The 16,164-nt window shown below is 35.4% G+C and overlaps 2 protein-coding genes across 2 annotated transcripts; one reads left to right on the plus strand and one right to left on the minus strand.

Moving 5' to 3' along the window:
- The first annotated feature begins 618 nt into the window (after positions 1–618).
- LOC116194471 (protein IQ-DOMAIN 14-like) lies at positions 619–2,878 on the plus strand. The gene is made up of 3 exons (XM_031523282.1): positions 619–1,186; positions 1,724–1,927; positions 2,023–2,878. Exons 1-3 carry the CDS (start codon positions 779–781, stop codon positions 2,632–2,634), a joined length of 1,224 nt encoding a protein of 407 aa, XP_031379142.1. The 5' UTR covers positions 619–778; the 3' UTR covers positions 2,635–2,878.
- Positions 2,879–6,347: 3,469 nt separating this feature from the next.
- Positions 6,348–7,997, minus strand: LOC116194252. Its single transcript, XM_031523015.1, has 2 exons — positions 7,534–7,997; positions 6,348–7,040 (listed from the first exon to the last, which is right to left on the minus strand). Exons 1-2 carry the CDS (start codon positions 7,773–7,775, stop codon positions 6,752–6,754), a joined length of 531 nt encoding a protein of 176 aa, XP_031378875.1. The 5' UTR covers positions 7,776–7,997; the 3' UTR covers positions 6,348–6,751.
- Positions 7,998–16,164: the final 8,167 nt, after the last annotated feature.

Consider the following 16,164-nt stretch of genomic DNA (forward strand, 5'->3'; position numbering starts at 1 on the left):
TTTAATTTTAAGTTGAGAGTGTGTACAGCGTGCCACTGCATTAAACTAATTTTAGAAATTTACTACTTCTTGTCTAGGCATTCTAGGTTATAATTCAGCACAATCTCCTGTCCGAGTGATCCAAACATGTTTGGATAGTATGTACATACTATCTATATTAAACCAGACGCATTTATCGAATTACTTCTTAAAATCTCCGGGACAAAAATTGGAACTCCTAGATTACAAAGAATAAATACAAACTCTCTTATCGTTTTAGTCAACCTCTAGTTGGGGGATCGTCCTACTTCATCGGCAATCCTTTCATGGAGACCCAAAAAAAATTGTAAGGGAGCTTCTATAGTGTTGTCAAAGAACCGAGTCCCTGAAGGCTGCAATTGTTGGATCATCCCTTCTCCTACTCTTTTTTTTTTCATTGAGGCGATGCAATTGCATGAAGGTCCATATTAATCACACTTTGATGCAATCATTTGTTTGGACAGCTATATTGCGATTATTAATAAATAAATAATTACATAGATATTTATTCGTGTACCCATGCAAAAAAGTGATCAAACTATACAATAGTTGTACCATAAGATTTCCCATTAAAAGGCTAATCAGTGTATCGAGAGTTTCGTTGCTTAGTAGTACCACTTTTAGCCGTACCATCGTTTCCTCCATCTCCATAATTACTCTATTTCTATTCCTTATTTCGAGATTCGCTCAAATCCTTTAAAGAGCCCTGTTTCCAATTACTTCTCTTCCATTCTCACACATTCTCCATTGTAGTGAGGACATGGGCAGAGCAACGAGGTGGCTGAAGGGCCTCTTTGGCATGACCAAGAGCAGCAAAGACACCAGAAACTCGAACTGCCAGCACGACTCAAAACGGCGTAACATCGGTGTTCCATCACGAGACAACGATCCTCAGACTGCCCCACCAACAGATATTTCTGCGGGCGAGGCTGCTTGGCTAAGGGCATACCATTCGGAGACAGAGAAGGAGCAAAGCAAGCAAGCCATCGCTGTGGCCGCCGCCACTGCTGCTGCGGCTGATGCAGCCATGGCAGCTGCTATGGCCGCAGTGGCAGTTGTGAAGCTCACCGGCCAAAGCAGAGGGGTAATGGACGCTGTCAGTAGGGTCGGCAGCAATGAGAGGTCGCTGGCTGCTATCAAGATTCAGACCAACTTCAGGGGATATCTGGTTAGTGCAAATTAATTGAAGCCAACTTTTTGTCAAGAACTTTTAGTACTTGTCATTTCAGCACTTTATAAAAATTTTCCGGCAATGATTCTTCGATATTCGTTAGTGAACAAATTGATTTTAGGGATGGCCAAGATCTTATGATTATGAGGGCACACCGTTACATTCATGTGTTGTTCGAGACATTATGACACAGTTCCAATGGGATCGTACTGCTTAAGTGCGATACCGGAGACTCGACCGCCCTAGAATAAAGCCTCCCTTGATTAGCAAGAGGCAGTCTCCATAGATCCATTAGTCATGGGACCTAAAATACCATATATACTCGAATACTAATTACACTATGTTAGAGATTTTGCAGCTCCAACAATCTTAAGGAATTTCAGTTAGATACGTTATACCATTTATTTTTTTGATATTTTTCTGGCCTTTTCCATTATTACAAGTTACTTAATACTTTCGTCTGTACAAAAAATTGAATAGTACGTAGACTATTTGGAAATTTACATGTTTGCGCTACTAAACTTGGAATTACAGGCAAGAAAAGCCCTGAGGGCTCTGAAAGGATTAGTGAAGTTACAAGCACTGGTTAGAGGATATCTTGTGCGCAAGCAAGCGAATGCTACCCTCCAAAGTGTGCAAGCGCTCATGAGAGCTCAGGCCACTATTCAATCTCGAAGAAGTCGCCGTCCTCTGCCCGAAAACACAACCAGTTATCAGTCCCGATCACAAAAATCCATGGTCAGACCTGCATCATGGACATATATAATCTCCAATCTTCCAATTCCAGTCGCTTGGATTTATTCATATTATAGTCTAGTTCATATATTTTTCAGGGGAAATTCGATGAGATGAGACATGAGTTCGTAGGCCCGACCCACAGCCGAAGGCTATCAGCTTCCCTTGATGTGAGGACACTCAAAACTGTTCATGAGAGGTTGAAAATTGTAGAAGTAGACAGTGCGAGGCAGGTCGCAAGGTCTCGTAGGGCAAATATGTCCGAATTCTGTTTCCCGAGTTTCTCTTCTCCGCTGTCCTCCAGCCAGATTCAGTTCGTACCACCCACACCGGAGTATTCACAGAATTTCCAGGAGTTCGATGGAGGGTTCACCTTCGATGAGTGCAGGTGCTCAAGCGCCCAGACCACGCCCCGGTTCTCAGACTCAATCAGTTCAAATAATTACTTTCTCCGGAAGCCGTTGGATAAGAGATACCTTCCGGGTTACATGGCTAGTACTCAATCCTATAAGGCCAAACTGAGGTCACTCAGTGCCCCGAGGAAGAGGCCTCAATTGGGTGATATGAATGGTAGGCTCTCGCTTCATGACATGATGGAGGTCTCAAGGAGTAGCCTAAGTGGGGTTGGGATGCAGGGGTCATGTACTCGGGCTCGGGAGGCCATTAATATCGAAAAATCCATGATCGGGAAGCTTGAAAGTTATAAATAGATCGACTACAAATACCTATATGGTATCGATATAATGATGCATGAGAGATGGATCATAGGTTCGGATCAATATTAGGATTAATTAACACTAGGAATTTCTCTCGTTTTTTTACAGAATTGACTTGAGTATGTCATCATAATAAGAAAGACATTTCGAATGATATTTGATCCTTTATTATATTGTCGAAAATTTCGGTGATAATTGGATCCCTAATGAATAGTATTGGATCATTATCTTGACATCACTTTGAAGTATTGTTGGTTCGTAACATTTCCCTAAGCTTTGAGAAATCTGTATCGCTTCTGTCGAGACAAAGGTCTAATTAGTACAATGACACTTGTCATTGTCATAAATTAATTCTACATTTCCGCATTTAATTTTCACTAGCGGGACTTTTATTAACTTTTATTGTCTGTCCTATTAATATTTTAATAAAAATATTTTTAATTTCTTTATAAATTTTCAGTCCTAAATACACCATGTGGTGATCTGGATCTATAGGCATGTCGGGCGTGGACCTATTCCTTTTGACGATACACTGCAGAATGAAATTGTTCTGGTACACCGAGGCAGAGTATTGATGTTAATGGCTTCTCGAAGATGTAGTCCTCTTTCGTAATGAGTCCCTTTCATGGGCTTGTACGTCAATATACTAATGATTCTAAGCTTCATAGATTGAAGAGAGAATAACTATATATATATATACACACACACACATACACGTATAATTTATCTCTCCGAAAATTATATATGTTCTTTTGCATGATAGTTAAATGGATGTGTGTCGTTTGCACAAGAATTTACATTTTGATTGCCGCCTCCAGGGAAAAGTTGAAAGAAGTTTCATATCCCGTCGGCTCGCGTTTTAATTAGGGATAGGTATGAGCTCAGCCACCAATGAGGCCAATAGATATTCCACATGATATTAGAACAGATTTTATTCGCATGTATAAGCTCATACCACGTTAAGTCCTATATCACAGGCACTTTAGCTGGTGTGAAAAATCAGAAAAATAAAAAGGAAATTCTTAAATATATGTTGGCTCAAGCTTTTTTGGGATGGAGTGGAATTCACTAACAAGGAAAGTAGCTTGATATTGGTTCGAATCCAATTCGTGAGGGATGTTCCTATCTATGGAAATGATCTGTAGACGGACATGGACATAAAGATGAAAGTTATCCCAATAGTAATGTGCATATTGCCCTATTTTTCCTAACTTTCATAATATCTGCTTCAAAAGGATCGGACGGAAACTTTAGTTTTCGATTCGTAGATGCAGGGAATCAAAAAGTATGTTAGGTAACTAGCTCTAAGACGAGGAGCTTTCACGTGGAAATTGTTAATGTCATTACCTTTCCTATAAGATATATTCCTAGAAGCAAGAATTCTTATGAAGGGGAAGAAAGTTCTTTCAATACGTGGGGTAACTCCCAATATATATAACAATAAAAGCAAGACGTGTATCTTTAAGTATAATTTCTTATGGCTGATCGGTAATCAACCTTCTGGCAGTAAGGGGTATGTAGCGACCTCAAGTGGGCTAATTTGCTGAAAGCTCACTTAAACAATGAAGCAAAATGTGATTCGTGTAGCCTCAATGTAAATTCCCCATCTTTTGTTGTTAATTTGTTAGCCTATATATCAAATAATCAATTATAGTTTGCATGGAGATTCATGGCTACATGGAAAAAAATAAATGTTTTTTTTTTGTTTTGGTATTTGGCAATGATAAAAGATAGGTGATGTAAGACTAGAAGATCAGCTCACCAATGATGACTCACCTGAGGAAATATGCTAGTTTTGATCATCATACATGTTTGGGTTGACTAATTACATTCGATACTTTAGAGATAATTAATAATCATATGAGAATGCAATTCTAAAAATTATGAACTAATGATCATAAAAATACTAGCTCGTAAGAATAGATTACTCGCCGTGATAAGTCTTTAACCCCTCAGTTTGTTTTCTCTCAGCCGACCTCTCTCTGTGTTCGAAAATTCGGCAAAGGAATGAAATGGCGAGAATAATTGAAAAGTCAAACTTAAAGGGGAATAACATGGCGGTGGAATTGATGAGGATGATTAGGCTATGAAACTTGGGTCAGTTTCAAGGTGGAATAAAATTTGGTGGAGAAATCTGCAATCATCAATAAGAATATTTAGTCCTCACTTTCTGAAAGGAGCAAGAACGTGAAATTATTTTTCCTTTCCGTAGGATCAGGAGATTGAATCTAACTGTAAGAACAATGCTTGACTGAAAAATAACTCGCTTCTTGATCTTCGAACCCCTCAGTCCCTATGGATGCCCTCGAATCACAGAATATTTTATGAAAATGGGAACGTTTATAAAAAAAAATAATTGTTTATAATAAAATATATGAGATATTATGAGTTGGTAGTAAATTTTGGAATTTCCCATACATAAGTAGCACCTCTCCCGTATTTTATCGATACGGAATTGATGCAAGGTGTTACATTGATTCCCCCAAACCAGACATTTGGAACTGGAATCAATGATTGCGACATCATTTTATGAGACACTTTCTCCCAACCAAACGAATCATTTCATCTCACAATTCAATAATTCGTAACCAAAGCAAGCTGTTTGGGCCACATCGTTCGATACTGCGGCCCATCTGAGCTTGCACCCAAGGCCCAATTTCGCAATTCCAGCGCCCACAAACAAGACTGGGGTTCGTTCGGGATGGACCGAAATTGAGGGAGAAGGAGATGTACGGAGAATCCTTCTCCCTCGATTTCCCTCCGATCCAAACACATTGTAATTGCAACTGCATTTTATGGGTGATCATGAAACTGTTTGAACTTGCGATGTGAAACTTCCGATCCGGTGCCTAGAAAAAAAAAAATCCCTGAGTCGATTAGCATAAATCACTCCTCACACCATATAAAATTTCATATTTTATATATGGGTTTAATGATAGCTTATTTTTTACACATCTTTGTAATTTGAATCTTACATGAACTGTAAAATATTTCACCTATTAATTTATCCTTCAAATACCATAGTTAATAACGGAGAAAATGTCGAAAATGTATAGATAGATCTCAACAAATGTAAAACAATAAAAGACATGAAACAAAACATATATTGCACATGATGAGGAAGAATTCGACTTCTGTATATGGCTGGGAAATTCCCAAGTTAGAGAATTAGCGTGACAAATCAAAAGGTTAAATAAAAAGGAAATTGAGATATATGGGTAAAAAAAAAATTGCATCTCGTGTAATATTATGCACTTTCTTATAGTATTCTATACTTTGAAAGTCATCATGAATATTTATAGTACATTTTTTAGACAACTAAAAGTGAACAATGACATTAATTAAAATTATAATTAATAATATTTAGAAAGGATGAAATTGAAATTATAAAATATAAAGAAACACTTTGTTTTGAAAGGATATACATATACATATATATTATAGGTATATTCACATAATCAATACCTGTGATATAAATCTCACACACTTTCGTTAAGATGATCCAAATTTCTTTACGTGTTAAATTTAATGCTTCTGTAATCATCTGAATCCGAGCCTTACTTTTGTTATCATGCCAAAAACACTAAGATCCTTTTCTTGGATGTCAATCCCATTCAGCTGCACAGAGGGCGTACCAGCTAGAATGAATTGACAGTAACAAAGGAAAGCCAAAGTTAAAACTAAAAGATAAAAAGAAAGAAAGAAAATTAAAGTAAAATATTTCTTTCCAAGAAATGAGGCCTACGAAGCAGGAGAGGGTGATGGCTATCTTTTACTTAGATCTTTAAGAATTCCCTCCACAAATTCACAAATGGAAAGCTCTTACGTTAAAATATTTAATTGGACCGCTATACAGCCGTAAATATTTTACAACCATAATCTACAATGCAAAATTTCCTAACAAGATAATATTGTAATCTTCCCTACCTGTCTAAACCCCGAGCTTTCCTTCCATTATCTTGCCAAGAAATTGCAAGCCCTTTTCTTGTATGACAAGCCAATTTAGTTGCATGTAAAATTGACCTTTGACCGAAATTTCGATTTACAGGCTACCAGCTATTATGTCATTACAAAAGGATAAACTAATGAGAAGCAATACTTGGAGGAGGTTCTAATTTTTAGGACGGTGAAGGGCCAGCGGACTCGGTCGACCTCTCGTACTATTTGAAGACGGAGAAAAGGGCGACGAGTTGACGCGTGAAGCGGTGTTCGATCTCGCGGACTTTGGACTATACAACGATGAATTGTGCCTGTGATCTAAATCCTCGACGTAGCTCTTACTAAGCTTCAACCTTTTCCGTCCCGGGTTTTCCTCCTTGGCCAAATCCTCTATGCTCCTCACACTTGCTAGGGATGTGAAAGACTGGGACTTCCCTTCATAAAATCTGGAAAGACCTCTCCTGCACAAAAAGGAATCCATTTTATCAATACAATGAACAGACCATTAAATAAAATTAGAAGAATCATAAGAAGCAACCCGGAAAACAGCATCCGGGTGTGATTCTCATCCACTGTTTCCGTGTTCTACTTTCCAATATCATCAACGATGCATCATCTCATCGATAAGTTTCATCCTCTTTGTGTTCCAACTGCATATAAATGAGATGGGCCAATGAAAGACACATTTTTCGAACTTGTTCTCTGTTTTTCTATTTTCATGGACGAAAATCTTCTGAAATTAAACACAAATTCTGTATTTGAAGCAAAGGGTTCCCGATTTTTCACAATAAAAGAATGGGAAAAAAAAAAAAAAAGCATGCTGCAAACAAAGGCGTTTCCCTGCGCAGTTTTCCGAATCAGCTTCATAATAAAAAGCTAAACTCTGTTTTGAGAAAACTAATCAAGAAAAACACGAGATTCTTATTATTGTAATTAAATACTTGTATTACTTACTTGATGGGGAGGTGAGCCATCAGCTTCGATAATTCATACAGCGGCCCATCGCAGCCGTTATCCGGAGGAGAAGCCGAGGAATCGCAGCCTGACGAAAAGCTGGACGTCGAGCAAGCGAAAGACAGGGAAGAAGAGGATGCATCCTCAACCAATTCCGACGAACAAGACGACCCAATGGAGTCCGAAGAATATTCTCCGATAGAGGATTCAGCTTCACAGGTTTCCTTCTGATCTCGACCCATGATTGATTCTTCAACAATCTCGTCCGGGGGATGAAAGGAATTCTCTGATCTTCAAGAACTATAAAAATATATATATGCTCTTGCATATGTATACATACATATATATGTATATATATTCAGAGTGGGTTTAATTGATTTCCTTTTTGAGGTCTTCTATTGAGAAAGCAGCGACAATGGGGCACACGTACGCGGCACAATCTTATACGCTGTTGGATTAAGATAAAGAGAGATTGGTTGAAACAATTGATATTTGCCTCCATCAGAAAAAAATATTAAAAGACATTTTCACATTGCCCCTTAGTATCTACTCAAATTCCACGAAGACCCCGTGCCTCGGAGGGTCCGTGGAATTCTTATACGAGGTAGGGATCGTAACTTTTACAGGGAAAGTAACCTCTTGGATCAATTCCATAACGAGAAGGTTATTAGTTTTATTAACGGGAGTTGTCACATGAATTTACGAAAATGACATTTAAAAAACGCATCGTACGGGTTAATTACGAAGCTTAGTACAGTGATATAATCTAGTTTGCCTTAATTAAAAGATTTTAAGTTCGATTCTCGTTAGTAGGACTTATATAACGAGTGTGTCCCTTGGTTTAGGTTTCTATTTCCATTAACTACGGTCACACAAGTTCCTCCGTATAACCGAAGGAAAAGGTCTCTTACGAAGAGGGGTGGATATGAAGTTTTATGTAAATATGGGGACGGGAATGCAATGTGATGTGCTAATTACTTATGGGATTGAGTTGTTAAATTGTCTTTTCCACTCTGTATTGGTAATGCGGATCAGATTTGTCATCATCATGATCCTCGTCCTCGTCATCATCATCTATCTATCTATCTATCTATTTCTAATTTTTCCTTAATTCAAATTTATGGTGTTGCGGGCGTTTCTCATTCTGCTGGGAAAAGTAGATAAGACCTAATTTCGGAAAGAACATATCCGATTCATCATCTCCTTTATTTTAAGAAATATTTTTAATTTCATTTTCTTTCTTCTTCTATTTTTCTTGGGGGGGTTGAATGCTATGTCATTGTCATGGCTTCTTTGCCTCACAAAATCAGACACATTTCCAGTGTGTTTTGTTTTTCAACGAGTCATATTTCAGAATTAATTTGGGTTTTTCTAATATGATAGGATGTCAGCGTCACCCCGCAATCCCCACCGTCCGATATATTGCCCGACGCGGGCCCCACATGGATCTGAAGCGGTTGGGTTGGGGTTAGCGTGTCCGCCTGTCATGCTAGACCCGCCGCTCAGAATTTATGTCTCACAAGCAAAGGTATATATGTCTAGGGGTGGGACGTTTAACTAATTTTCAAACGGATGTTTTCTTTACTAATAACAAAGACCGACCATCTAGTCTAGAAAAATATATAAGTGACGATAAATGACCCCGACTCATATGAGGTTCCTTCTTTTGGTTAGGCTCGGAGGAGTTTGATGGTATGCCTGGGGAATAACTAGAGAATTTTCATGAATTTATACTGACTTATATCTATATTTATTTAAAAGTTCAAGCTGATAAGTATTGGTTATCAAATCCCATATAAATTCATGATTTTCTCTTTAATATTTTTAACACCCGCTCTCACGTGTAACGTGCTGTCTTTTTCTTCTGTCTATAAATTGTCACGTGACATTTAAAAATTCACTATTAACAACTGACCTCGAGCTGGACTCATTTTTCGTACTCAGACAAGGGGGACAAACACAAGGGGCTCTTTTGCCTGATCTTGGACATACTGGGCTCGGTGTGGTAGGGGTGCGCATACGTGCGTGGGCGCTCATACGCGTAACTTGGGCTCTAAGACTATAAAGAATTTACATTTGGTTTATGCGAGCTTAGGCTCATTTTTATTTAAAAGTTCAAACTGATAAGTATTGATACCCAAATCTCATATAAATATATGATTTTCTCTTTAATTTTTTGGTTTGTGGAAATGATTTTAGAATCATGATTTTGATTTTAACTCTACCCACTACACAACAAAAACACACGTTTCTCAAGTCAAATTTATAATATAATCTCATTTGTCCTTTTCCACAATCAAAATCAAAATCAAAATCAAAATTACTTTAACTCTGAAACCAAACACCCCCTAATATTCTCAACAATGACCCCAACTCATATGAAGCTCCTTCTTTGGTAAAATTCCATTATTTAGATTGACTTCGAATATTTCATCAACAACATATCTAGACATGTTGCAAACTCTATTACAATAATAACTAAAAAAGAATGTCGCGCCATGGGGCATGCTATTTTCATGTGAAAACTGTATCTTCCAAACTCATTATATCTATTTAACTAGATGATACTCGAGCATGAGTTTCCATGTTAATTTTTGTATGGGAAAGATAAATAATCCGGATAAATACGATATATATATATATATATATATGGACTACAGAAATAACACACTATAAATTGTAAGGCTTTGTTTGGGAGTGCGTCGACTGTTGTATAAGTATTTCTAATTTTATTGAATTTTAAATAGAAATAATATTTGATAAGTCATTTAAAAACATGATTTGGCTAATTTTATCGGTTTCAAAGGTAATTTTCTCCAACATGTTCATCGGTATTTATGAAAACTATTTCTATTTATTTTCTTTTTTCAAACACGGATTTCAATTTTAGTAGTTTCACATTATAACATTCCAAACAATTTCACTTATTTAGAAATCATAATTATTTTCAATAATTATATTTCAGTACTTTTTCATCCGCAACAATACTCCAAAACCAAGCCTAAAAGATCAAGAAGGTGAAAATCATTGTGTGGACAAATACTTACCTTAGACTCCTGCGGAGATAACATGTATATATGGAAAGTAAAACAATAATAACTAGTCTTGTTGCCGCCCGTTGTGTGGAAATTTACTTTTTGCATTTTGTGGTTAACATTTTGTAAAATGAATTTGTAAAAATTTATAGGATCAAATTGAATGGCTACAATGGAATCTCCAGGTGTTATGTGGGGCACGTTTCTATACGACAAAACTCTAAAAATTATAGGAACTCAACTAACATGTTATAATTCACATAAGACTTTTAATCAACTGATATGATAGAGATGAAATTCATAGTTCAATTTGGAGTTAAAGATTTGGAAGTCAATTAAGATCATCATTTTGATGATTGGCTGGCATGCTTACTTGTGTTTCACTTGGAGGGCTCGAAATCGGGTTATTAATGGTGATGACCCACCTCCTACTGAGAACATATGGCAGGCTATACGGACTATTGTTTGAGGTCGTCTCCAGGGGTTGGGAATTTGCAATCTAGAATAAAGAATAATGCTCAGATGCAGATCATGGCAAATTGGGAAGTAACTATCTAATGCTTTTCTAGTCTGTTGGGTCTACGTGCCTATTATACTTGGGCCTATGTCCTCGGTTTTTTTGGGCTTTCCCTATGTTAAGGCCTCGATTTTAGTAGGCTTTGTATATGTATTTTTTTCGATCATTAATGAAGAAAGAACCGCTGAATTTGATTGAAAAGAAATTCATGGTTCAATTTGAGATTAATGAGTCACCTTAACTTGATCTATAGTTTATATAAGAGTAAATAGGCAATTTCATCACTAACTTTCGCAAGTTGCATCAATTTCGTTCATGACTTAATTTTTACATCAATTTCGTCCCCGGCTTTGCACTTTTGCATCAATTTCATCCTTAACTTTGCACTGTTGCATCAATTTAGTCCCTAAATTTTCGATTACATCAAATTGGTCCTCGATTTTGCATGATTACATCAATTTAGTGCCTGACTTTCTACAGTTATATCAGTTAGTGCTACAGTTGCATCAATTTGGTTCTTATGTGGGGTTGTTGCATCGATCAGGTTCTAATGCGATTTGGTACCTGCCGTTAAGTATTAATGCTGACGGTGTTAAATGGTGCAAATTTTTACATCAATTTGGTTACCGTGCTACATCAAATTAGTCCATGACTTTTTTTAACCCATATGTCTCTAATTACTATTCTTCTTCCTCCTCTCATTCTCATTCTTCTTCTTCGGCACAAATCTCACATGTTGCGGCCTGACCATTCTCGAGGCTGAGGGCGACTGCCTTCAATCTAAATAATTTTGGGGCGGTGGGCACCGGGGTGACCCTCAACTCCGGAAGTTGAGGTGTAGCTCGTTAGGTTCTAGAGAAAGAAACTTAAAGGCTCGTTAATGGCAGATCATCATAGCTATGTTATTTGACCGAAATACTGTATAATTTCATTGCTTAGATCATTAGGATGCTATAGGATCTTACAGAACCGAATTTGGTTGAGTTGTTTGAAAAATATCGCATTCTAAAGTCGGTTACGGACATGATGAACTAGAGGATTCGAGCTAGTTTTTCGACCTGTTTTCTCAATATTTTCACTTCCATTTGATTCTAAACTGTAGCATGTTGCTTGAGGTTTCCACAGACACCTAGAACATAGAAATCCGAGTTCTATGGAGATAAAAACACTCTACCGAAGTTGGCCCGATAGGCTGTCTTGTATTGTTCATGCTTGTGACGCCCAGCGACTTCGGGAGGCTCGCGTAATGCGCTTTGATCTCCGTTTTTACTAATGTTTGTGCCTAAGAACTCGTATTTCAATTTCCTATTTTCAATAATTTTATGGGAATTTTCTGGAAATATAAGTATTTAATGTATTTTTGGAAATAAATGGAAGTTGTCTGGTTTTTGGGTCTCGGGAGAGCTGAAACATACCCTCAAGTTTTTAGGTGTCAGTAATATAACGAATATTATTTAATTTTGAGGTTACATCAATTTGCCCAGACATTACGTCAATTCAGTCCTTGAACAAATTAACGGAACAGTAACGCCGTCTATCCTTCAGCCCCTCGGACTAGATTTATATAATCGGGGATCGATCTGATGTAACGCCAAAACTCAGGGACATGTGTTGCGAAAGTCAGGGACTAAATTGATATAACTGTACAAATTCAGGGATGAATTTTACGTAATCGTGCAAAGTCGGGGACGAAATTGATGCAAAAAATAAGTCAGGGATGAAATTGATGCAACTTGCGAAAGTTATGGACGAAATTGCCTATTTACTCTTTATATAAATGTATTGCTTTGCGTAAAACTAAATTCATAAGAAATTGCAAATTCTATCTCAAACAGTAAGAAAAAGAAATGTTGGGGTAATTTTGAATTATGTGTCGTGTTTGAAAAGGGGGAATTTAGGATTTGCTCAATTCATCATTTTTCCACCCAAAAATAAAATTCGTCATGTACTATTTATGTATTACATTAAAATAGGGGAGAGGAAGAGACGATGAACAGTAGGTTGAGAAAATGGTTGAGAATCTTACGTGAAATGCTCTAATTGCCCCGAACGGCGGCTTCTGGTTGCAAGAACTCGGGGAGTATGTCATAATAAGGTATATATATAGTTTGTATAAGTGCAAATGAAGGGAAAACTATATTGTATGAGTTTGAGATATAGCAAAAAACTAAAAGTGAGGCATAAAATGAATTCCATGAACAACATTTATAAGATTTTTAGAATATTTAACTCGGGAAAAGGTCTATTATCCAAATGAATTTCTTGTAAACTATCGAACAAAAAAATTCCTCTAGTCGTTCTCCTTTCTTTCGTTCTTTTCATTTTTTTTTTATATATTTAAAATTATTTAATTTTCTATAAATACTAAAATCAGTCTAATTTCAGTACTTCAATAACACATGAAGTAATGGCACTTTCAAATAATTTGCCTTTTTTGTGTAATAAATATTTAGTATTTTAGTTCAACCATTTGGTATCTTGCAAATACTTAATTATACTAACTTTAATAACTAAAAAAACTAAAATAAATCTAACTTAAGTACTTCATTAGTACATGAAGTGTTGCAGTTTCGAAATATTTATTTTACTTCAAACATTAGTATTTTGCAAGTAAATGCAAATACTTACCTTAAAGCTAAATGTGCTAAATTTGATCTAATTTTAGTACTTCATTAGTACTTGAAATACTGCAATTCAATAAATTTAGTATTTTCGTCCAAACATTTAGTAATTTTTAAGTGTATACAAATAATAATCTTAATAACTAAAAATACTAAAATTTGGTACAAGAAAAATTATTAAAGTATATCTAATTTCAGTACTTTAGCAATGCTTGAAGTGCCACAATTTCCAAATATTTTGTGTTACAGTTCAAAACCTTTAGTATTTTATCAGTTATTAAAAACATTTTAATAACCGAAAGTACTGAAATTTTAAAAATTTAGTATTTTAGTTCACAGTTGTAGTATTTTATCATATATATAATTGTATCACATGCAGTAAATAGGATTAGAAAAGTAAATGTCAATAGGATCACAAATTTTAATGTCTATGTAAGAGGTAAGGTTAAAATATATTGAAGAAAAAGTAAAATTCTTGCTTTAAATTGTAAAATAATTAAATATTATTTGTTAATTAATTTTACTCATTGTTGGAAAAGAAGTATGATATATTTATTTGTAGTAATAAATTTATAAAAAAGTTCTATAATTTATTTTATCTGTTCAACTTTTTATTCTATCAAAATATCATGCACTCTTTCTATGTCTAAATAATATTTATGGCTGAAAAAGTACTATTAGCTAAATTTAACATATTTGCCACAAATAGGAAAAATAATTGAATATGTATATTCACTCCAACCTGCCAAGTAACGTATATTCACTCCAACCTAAAGGTAAATGTTTACTGATGGGGGGCTTGAAAGGGTCAATATCTAAATAAAATTTATTTATATCCAGTTTAGATTAAAATTAATATATAAAAATTTAAATTAGAAAAGAAACTTGGGTTGAATTAATTTACCTTAATTTTATAGTGATTTTAAAAAAAGAACATGCATATATATATATATATGTATATGTATGTGCCAATTCATTTCGTTTATATATATGTGTGTGCTAATTCATTCACCTGAAAATATCATTTTACTTCACCAAAAAAATCATTTTTATATTCCGAATAAGAAATTACTAAATATATATGTATATGAAAAATAATTTGAGTTCAATGAATACACTCTAATATAGCATTACAAATAAATTCTCCTAATTATTTATTACATTTTTCACAATTTAGTAATACAATTATTACTTTCTCTCAGTTATTCATTATTTTTTTCTCATTTTTTTCATAATCCAACAACATAATCTTTACAATCCAAAATAAATATAATTATTTATAGTTGGAATCCCAAACAAAGCCTTAGAGTTTGTGGGGACAAATTGTAATCCTAGACTCTGATACCATATAGATAATTAAGGCGGTAATCCAATTGGGTCATGGTATATTATATTTATAGATACATATAGATACAATCGATGTGTCCTGATATAGTATCAACTATATAAGGCACGTAATTTCAGAGATTCCAAAATATATTCTAATGAGGTGAAAGTCAAATAAGAATTGGGCCAATTTTGAGGCATATATATTTTCTCACTTTTTGTTGTACTCATTCTGCCATTTTATGTCTTCTTTTTCTTTTTTCTTTTGTGTGTGTGTGTGTATGTATGTACAAATGATATGTCATGGAGTAATAGTATAATAAGTTCAATGACAGTTAATTTATTGCAATATTATACTCGAAATAAACATGCTAAATTGAAAATTCTCTTTCCTAAGGACCTAATAAAAAATTTATGTGGGTACATAATGTGCTCAATGTATAGTCAATTTCATAGCAAATTGTTTAGGTATTTATGTTAAGATAGCTATTCCAATGTGAAACGGAATAGTTCTTTGGTTTAGACCGTCACACCAAAAATAGAATTTAATCCCAAGCCCGAAAGCAGTCGCGCACTTGCAAAGCACGGGCATGAGGGCTAGTATATATATAAGTATGTATTTGCCATCTTATTATCAACGGATTATTTGAAAAATCAGTGAAAGCATGGGCCATACTCAACAAAGAGTTTATTCAATCGTAATTGTCAAGAAAAGGAAACATCGCGGTGCATCGCGTGATTTCCTAATCTGATATTATATGGCAGTGGAGGGCAACAAATATGGAATCTAGCATATATCAGATATACATATATATTCTACAGTGAGTAAAATTTCCTGATCTATTTTTCCAACAAATAGTATGTCAATTTACAAGGATGGATTTGTATATCTCACATAGATACATATATACGTATATATAAAGGAGGTTTACGGGCTGCCGAGGCCAAGCAGTGCAGGGTCATCCATCCATCCTTCTTCCGACCGGGTAGTTCTCTTTCTCAATGAGAAGATCTTTCATTGATCTCTCTCTACAGCTTTTATTTTTTAATTTATATTGCCAAAGACATCCTCAACTTGCGTTTTAATTTGCTCTGCAATGTCCGCCTGTCACAGAGAAGTGACTGCTACTTG

This window comes from Punica granatum, chromosome 2 (genome assembly GCF_007655135.1).
Source record: "Punica granatum isolate Tunisia-2019 chromosome 2, ASM765513v2, whole genome shotgun sequence".
In the NCBI taxonomy this organism is placed as follows: domain Eukaryota; kingdom Viridiplantae; phylum Streptophyta; class Magnoliopsida; order Myrtales; family Lythraceae; genus Punica; species Punica granatum.